At 37.5% G+C, this 8,047-nt stretch overlaps 2 protein-coding genes across 2 annotated transcripts; one reads left to right on the forward strand and one right to left on the reverse strand.

The window, feature by feature from the left end:
* Nucleotides 1-30: 30 nt before the first annotated feature.
* LOC112197540 (4-sulfomuconolactone hydrolase) lies at nucleotides 31-3,094 on the reverse strand. Its single transcript, XM_024338267.2, has 10 exons — nucleotides 2,899-3,094; nucleotides 2,723-2,794; nucleotides 2,422-2,501; nucleotides 1,784-1,883; nucleotides 1,644-1,697; nucleotides 1,271-1,348; nucleotides 1,067-1,164; nucleotides 921-978; nucleotides 407-528; nucleotides 31-324 (listed from the first exon to the last, which is right to left on the reverse strand). The coding sequence occupies exons 1-10, from the start codon at nucleotides 3,067-3,069 to the stop codon at nucleotides 171-173; spliced, it is 987 nt and encodes a 328-aa protein (XP_024194035.1). The 5' UTR covers nucleotides 3,070-3,094; the 3' UTR covers nucleotides 31-170.
* A 118-nt stretch (nucleotides 3,095-3,212) lies between these two features.
* Nucleotides 3,213-6,128, forward strand: LOC112197541 (photosynthetic NDH subunit of lumenal location 5, chloroplastic). The gene is made up of 7 exons (XM_024338269.2): nucleotides 3,213-3,368; nucleotides 3,469-3,693; nucleotides 3,790-3,940; nucleotides 4,052-4,140; nucleotides 4,993-5,047; nucleotides 5,381-5,466; nucleotides 5,661-6,128. The coding sequence occupies exons 1-7, from the start codon at nucleotides 3,354-3,356 to the stop codon at nucleotides 5,811-5,813; spliced, it is 774 nt and encodes a 257-aa protein (XP_024194037.1). The 5' UTR covers nucleotides 3,213-3,353; the 3' UTR covers nucleotides 5,814-6,128.
* The last annotated feature ends 1,919 nt before the right edge of the window (nucleotides 6,129-8,047 follow it).

Consider the following 8,047-nt stretch of genomic DNA (forward strand, 5'->3'; position numbering starts at 1 on the left):
ACATTTAAACAAACCCTATTCCAGAATATGGAGTTGTAAAGGGTTTTCAACATTGATCAGAATAACATGAAAGGGCAACCATAACTTAAAATCTCTGTTTTTTTTATTGTCTCGCCATAACTTATAATTTCAATTTACGAAAATATACACTGCCGGGTATCTACCCTTGCTTATGGAAGCCACTGATTCTGGAAGAGTTGCAAGATTGTTCCACCCATGATCCACTCCAACTCTGAAGATGAGAGAGGTATTTTACTGGCAATCAAAGAAACGGCTTCTTTTGCTCCTTCATAACCACACTCAGCAACAACAAATGGAAAATCACTGCAACAAACACATAATTAGCATCTTCTCCGTGCGCTAGTCAAAGAGAAGCATTTTTGGTTTGGATTGAGAAAAGAGCTACCTGCCCCACATGACCCGGTTAGCACCAAAACTTGACACAACTTGGGACAGTGTATGAGATACATCTTCATATGGAAATGGCATTCTTGACACCCTGAAAAGTGCACTTACTTTTACATAGACCTGCCAGTTCAGATTACACGTTAAAATCAGACAAGAAAAGTGAATTATATATTGGGGAACAAACGTAAAGATCAATGTATCAGCAATGGAAAGAGATATCAGAGAGAATGCAAGGATTCTGATTCAAATGCTGTTGGAAGCCCTTTGTCAGCTAGAAAAAAACATTCAAGTTGCTTGATTTCTTGTAAGATGACCAGATTGAACCGCCTATCTCATTTTAATAGTCCTCAGATGAGGACATGAAAATATAAGCTCAAGGGGTGTAGGCCAACGGATATATAACAGCCTTGTCTTTCTCCAGGTGGCATTAATGAGGGAGGGAGAAGTAAGCAACCAACCAACCGAGTATGAAGCAGTTTTTGGAAGATATTCAGGAATAGGGAGACTTTTACCTGTGGAAATCTGGATAGCTTTAAAAGTGCAGAGAAAGCCTCATTTTCCTCATCATTTCTGCAGAATAAGATCATTGAAGAGTGCAAATGGTCTAACGATATATCAAAAAGCTCCTTCTAGAAATGTAAATCACAAAAAAGCTCACATTGGTGGTTTGCAGAAAGCCAAATGATCAAGTAATACAAGTGTTGAAGGAAACTCTGTGCATAGTTCCTCAATTTCTGAAATATGCAGACCGAGGCCCTGAATTTCCATAGTTTGAATGAATAAGGCTTTCATAGAAATCACCTTAAATATATAGGTTCTAGCTGGACATTAGTTTGGGAAAGATAAATATAGAAAACAATACCTTCATACACATAAAGCCAACTGGTACTCCAAGTTCTCCCGCCTTGGAGAACATTGCCTTTCCAACTTCATTGGTCATCTGCAGAAACCGTCAATGAGACATTTATAACATTGATATAGGTGAATAGAAGTTCTGGTTTTCTCATTTACTCCCTTGCACTTACTCTAGGAGGAACTCCATCAGCATTTCATGGTGTTTCACTAGGATGTGTACAATTTTATGTTTTAACAGTTTCCGGAGGAAGCCACCTATTTAACTTTCCCTTACAATCCCGCAATTCAATGCATGGGGGAAAAAATGAGGCAGAGAAAGTTTCCCACCTGGTATTCTTAATATCTCTTAAAACATGGAGAAACATGAAAATACAAATCACCTTTTGACCAGAAGGCCATAAATATGGATTGAAGCGAACAGCACGATAGTTATCCTAGCATGAAAGAAAAGTTTGTCAAGTAGGTCCTTGAAAGCACCAAAGATAAACCTGATTAACATCATGTTAAAGTTTTCAAAAACCTTTAAAATAAGATGTTCAAGCTGCTTAACCCCACTTGCATCTTCAGCTGGATTTGCAAGGCAACAACCAACAAATTTAGATGGATACTTCTTCAACACACTGTCCAAAGATACGAAGTGTAAGACGACACATTATCTGGTTAGGCTTCAAGTGTGGAAGAAATACTTCCTATCACATACATCAAGTAGTCATGTACCCTGTTCAACTACATACTTTCACTTGCTTACATAATCATACGACCACCACTTAGATGGAGCATGGGTAAACATTGTAAGGCATCATCACCTACTGAACTTATCAGTATTTACCTTTTCTGACTAGTTTGAAACTCAAAGTCTAAACCAGAGGTCACTATGTGGTACAAAAACTGTAAGCCATCACTATTGAAGCTTTCCTATTTCAGCACATTTGATTTTTGCATTTTCGGTCTGATGTGTGGGACTCTGGGTTCAACAGTCAATATCAAAACATGAAATTGAACTAGTATGATTATTTTGCCCGTTCCACCTACATTTTCATGTAGCTTTCTAGCTCAACATGAATGCTAATACTGTATTTTGCGTAAACTATACTAACAATAAAATGGAGAAAAGTAACTTTGACATTGGTACCGAGACATGATCCTCTTCATACGCACCTTGTCACCAAAGAGTGATCGAATTTGTGATTAATAGGCTGCACAATAAGTGCACCGTCAACACCTGCTTCTTCCATGCACTGGGAAAAAGGAAACCTGACCTTGTTATATGGCAACTTACAAGAACTGAGGTAATCTATCCAATCAAAGTACGTGATCACAATAATAAAAATGATGGCAATGACCAAGTTCTGTGCATTGCAAAAACCACAGAATTTCAAGTTCTGTGCATTGCAAAAACCACAGAATTTCAAGTCAAGCAAGGAACACAACGCACAGAGAGCTTCATGAAAGTTCATACCTTAAGCAATAAATCGACATCTCCAGGCAAAGTGGGTTCTTGCCCAGGAAAGTAAGGATATTTATCAGCAGCCTGAAAACCCAAAATTCCAATCCCATTTTAGCTTAACCAAAAAAAAAAAGAAAAAAAAAAGTGTCTATACTAGCAAAATTCTGGAAAACTCAGTTGGGTTTTACCTCTTGAGGTGAAGCCCACACATGGAGATGTGAATCTATGACTTTTGTTCTGCTCTGTGGTCCACCTGTAGCCATTGCCGCAGCCGAGACCCTGAACTGGTTTTCTCTTGAACTGAAGGCAAAGTGTTTAAACCGAGCCAGAACAGGTGTTAGCCTCACTGCCATTGCCATTTGGATTACTGGCGTCACACTCAGAGTATAAGATTTCCATATAACAAAAACACACCCCGACCCGGCCCATTTCAGGAGGACTCAGTTGGCATTTTCTCACAAGCTGAACAATACATCCGTAATTTCACACTCTCATTGGTTGGTGACCTCCTGGCCGCTCTCGAACTCATCGCTTCGTGCAACCAAGGACTAAATATTTATCCATAAAACTTTTTGGGGCTTTATCAGCAGAAAGGAGCTTAGTTCACTAGACCCATCTTCTTCTTCTTCTTCTTCATTCTTCAATGGCAGCTTCTTTGGTAACAACTCTCTTCTCTCTCTCTCTCCATTTCCGATACGAAATCCATGTTACTGTGATAAACTAAAGATTATTTTTTTTTTGGGGTGATTTGTTGGCAGTCAAATGTTGCATCGCTTCCGGGCTGTGTGAGCGTGTCTCAGATTAGAGCTTTGGCCCCTCCGTGTAACTCATCCGCGGTTGCAGCATTTCCGTCTTCTTCTTCCGCCAAAACGGCGCCGTCGTCGTCGTCCAGCTTCTTCTCCAGGTTGCTGCGTTTGTCCCCCCTCACATTGAGCCCTAGCTCGAAGAGAAGGACTGTTAGCTCGGTCCGTGCCAGCGCTGAGGTCAACAAAAACTAAAACCGATTGTTTCTTCTTCATAGTTTGCTGCGGTTTTTTAATCTTGTAATTTAGCTTGAGAATTGAATTTGGAATTTGTAGGAACCAGCATTGCAGGCGAAAGTGACCAACAAGGTGTATTTTGATGTTAGCATTGGTAATCCGGTAGGGAAGCTGGCCGGAAGGATTGTGATTGGGTTGTTTGGTGATGATGTGCCCCAAACTGTGGAGAATTTCCGTTCCCTTTGCACAGGTTTATAGCTTGTTTCTTGTGTAGTCTGATTTTTGAGTGATTTGACTGGCCTTTTGGATGTATTTTCATTTCGGGTGAACTGTTTTGTGTGTGTGTGTGTGTTTTTGTTAGGTGAGAAAGGCTTTGGGTACAAGGGTTCTGCCTTCCATCGTGTGATCAAGGATTTCATGATTCAAGGAGGGGACTTCGATAAGGGCAATGTGGGTGCTTTTCCGTTCTTTCAAGATTCATGGTTTTTTTTGTCTTATCATTGTTTAGCGGTAAATAGATTTCTGTTCAGGATTTAGTTTCAGATTTTGGTAAATCGAATGGAAGAGTGGAGATGATTTTCTGTATGCTAAATAGTTTGGTTGCAAGTTTAAAATAGTAGTGAACAGAAAGCCAATTGGGATTTCTTTGTTAGTTTAGATTGCCATGGTAGCTTGAATAGGTTTCTTCTCCAGCACAGTACTTATGACTCGACAAGTTTGGACTAGATATTGCCAATTTTATGGTGCCGGTGTCATTATGTCCTCTGTTACATATACTTTTTGTTAATTGGTGATTGTGATCGCTCTGTTTGCCAAGCCAGCATTGCCTTTTGAACTTGAGATTCTAAGGTTTTTTTTTTTTTTTTTTTTTTTCAGTATAAGGTATAGCATATGTCTACTCTTGTTCAGAGTTCTGTGAAGTTTTCTGAATGTCTACTAATGAGTAATGACAGTTGCATCTTTGTCTGCTAGTAAAAAAGGTTGTTGATTCCTTAGCATTTTAAATTTTGAAGGTATGACCATCTAGAATGCCTTGCTAAACTAGGAAATTAGCTGTCAAGGGAGTTTACAAGTACCCCTCATGGTCTGTATTTCTAACTTATTTTGTCACTTACTTTCCCAGGAATTTTTGTTTCACATTATGCATTCCCTTTATCAATGTGAAATTTACAAATATAATTTTTTTTTTCTGAGAAATAATATTGTTTGTCTGTGTTTGAGATTCTTTGTTTGGTTAGAGATAAAAATGAAATTAGAATAAGGTTGGTGTGCTTATATTTGGAAGCCGGACATGTATTGCAGGGTACTGGAGGCAAAAGCATTTATGGGCGTACATTTAAAGATGAGAACTTTAAGTGTAAGTGTTCCTCTTTCCTTTATTCTTATGCCTTGTGTAGGACTGACTTGCTGGATAAATCCCTTCCTAAGATATTTAATGTTCAGAAAGAAAAGATAATACCATAATAACTTGACCAGGATTTAGTAACCTTTCATGTAGTCCGGGAAGTTAGAATTCAGCAGGAATTTTACTCCAGCAGTCCTGTGAATGTATTTTTATTGACACCATAGTTTCTTTCTCTTATAATATGAGGATGTTGAATACGGTTGCGTCTTTTTCGGATATTGATTATGATATGTTACATGACTGTATCACTGCACTCATAATCGTGCAATGTGTTTTATTTTGCAGTGCTTCATACTGGACCAGGAGTTCTTAGCATGGCGAATGCAGGCCCCAATACCAATGGAAGTCAGTTCTTCATATGCACAGTACAGGTAAGACCTCAACATAAAAATCTGAATAGAAAATATTATATTGCATTATTAGTGCAGTCCAAAGAAAGAAAACACACAGAGGAACTGTGATATTTCTAATGTGGAAGCTACACATCAATTCTAAGTTTCTTTTCAGAATGTGGTTATAGCTTATTTATGACGATATATGTTAACCTATAATTGCTTGGTTTCAGACACCATGGCTAAATGGGAGGCACGTTGTGTTTGGGCAAGTTTTGGAAGGCATGGAAATTGTTAGGCTGATCGAGTCGCAGGAGACAGATAGAGGTGACCGTCCTACAAAGAAGGTAGTCATTGCTGACTGCGGAGAACTTCCAGTAGCCTGATGAAGATCACTTTTAGATTGTTTTTCCCTTCTGCATCTTTTTGGGCTTATGTACTATCTAGTATCTACCCAGTCAGAGGCTTTTGTTTCAGATTTCGTCCTGCGTGGAACGTCAACTTTTTCTTTGTATCTGTATTCCTGATGGTAGAGTTTTGAGAACTGGGAGTTGTAGCCGATTAGGAAAACTTGTTTACCGAATGAATGCTGAAGGATGTTTTAGAACCGCGGATGTGAGAGTCAAATGAACTGATGATGGACTAAAACTTGGTGTATGAATAACTTCGCTGTTAAATGTGAATCCATCTTTTGCTATATAGATCTATTGTACTTTGTTCTTGTCGTCCTTATATCTTTTGGTTTCTGTTTCTTATGGAAGCTCAGAGCAGCGGCACCCAGATTCCAAACAAGAACGACAAACATTGGGTTGGGCATTGAGCTATTAATGTCAGTTCAGGAACATATGGGCTTTAGCCATGTCAGGTCCAACGCCAATATCAGAAAACAAGGCCCAAATCAGTTCAAAGGAGGGAACTGACGAGGCCCAGTGCAACAACAAGTACGCAAATCTGCAGTGACCGTTCGCATAGCTGTGAGTTGTAAATACGAATCGGGTTATTTCCTCCATCGATATAAAATTTATCTTGCCATTTCTTATTTTTGCTCTTTAGTGATTTATATACTCGTCGTCATCCCGCCGCTCCTACCAACGCTTACTTACTTATGAGCAAAAAGGGTTTCAAATGAAATAATAAGAATAGTTGCAGTACGGTAGGGTATGTCGGTAACGGATAACTACTTAGTGAGCACACCAATGATTAAGCCTCCCACAAGATCCGGAAGTATCTCATTATTTTATGAATGCAATCATAATGATTAGAAATTAGATATCAATTGGTCCATCACTATGGGTTAAGGACCCTTATCCAAAACCCATTGAATAAAACTCCCTAGTTGAAGTTTGGTGCTGAATTAGTTGAAGTGTTGTTATTCGTTTAGTGAAAGATAATGGAAGAGCTTGTGTTCATCAACCTAAGTACCTAACAATAAGTGAATACTGATGCCTTGATCATCTTTAATAACCTTTCAAACCATCATTCATATAGAGATTCTTATAGGGCGGTGTTATTCACACACCCTTTTTTTTCTATTCACATACCCCTTTTATTTTTTTATTACTTTAATCCAATTTTTTTTAAAAAATCACCCTAACTACCCCTCCTTATAATTATGTTTCTTTTTCTATTTGGCAAGTCAGTCATCCTCAAATCTTAAACCCTTATTTTTCCGCAGACACAGAAGACTTCAAAACTATTTTCGATTCCCTCTTTTCTTTTTCATCAAAAACTTATGTAGCATAGTCATTCTATCTCTCTAATATGATGCTTTGAAGTTTAATCATGGTAGAATAAGAAACTTTAGACCCATCATTTGAGAAAATTTTACATTTGATTTGCAATGGAGACATGGAAAAAAAAAAAAAGAGTTCAGTAATCATTCGAGCACCTTTGAATCCATTATTCATGTTAAGATTCTAACTAAAATTATTTGGCATATTTGAATCCATTGAGCAACTATAAAACTTTACAACAGCCTAATAATGATGGCTTTATGATTATAAACATGATTTGGTCTACTATATTATGCTAGTAGAACATAATTTTGTCCCCACACGAAGTTTGCAACTCATTGCATTCAATATTATGTAGAGCATCTCTAAATTTTGTGTACATCATCAACTGCAGTGTGGAAACTTGTGGCTGAAGTGGATAAAACGTTGATTCCATATTTTATTTTATTTTATTGTTTTATTTGAGGATGATGCACCTGATTAAGAGTCATAATAGACAAGCATTGAGTTTGGTATTATGCAAAGTATGAGGACTAGCTTTACAATTTGGATTCAGTTGGGTGAAAGTGATTACTTGGGAAACATATTCTTTGTCTAATAATACAGGTCATTCCACTTAATAAACGTATTATTTTTCCTTCATTTATAGGTAAAAAAATTTTGATTTGTTGTATGATGATGTTTGATTCATGATTGAATTGCAAAATAGAAAAAAAGAAAAAGAAACATAAGGATAATTTAAAAAAAAAAAATTAAATTAAAGTAATAAAAAATTAGAAGAGGTGTGTGAATAGAGAAAAATTGTGTGAATAGCACCACCCTTCTTATATAGTCATTCTTATTTTTTCTTTCTTGCTACATCCAAGGTGGTCCTAAACTATTTCTAT

This window comes from Rosa chinensis, chromosome 4 (genome assembly GCF_002994745.2).
Source record: "Rosa chinensis cultivar Old Blush chromosome 4, RchiOBHm-V2, whole genome shotgun sequence".
NCBI lineage: Eukaryota > Viridiplantae > Streptophyta > Magnoliopsida > Rosales > Rosaceae > Rosa > Rosa chinensis.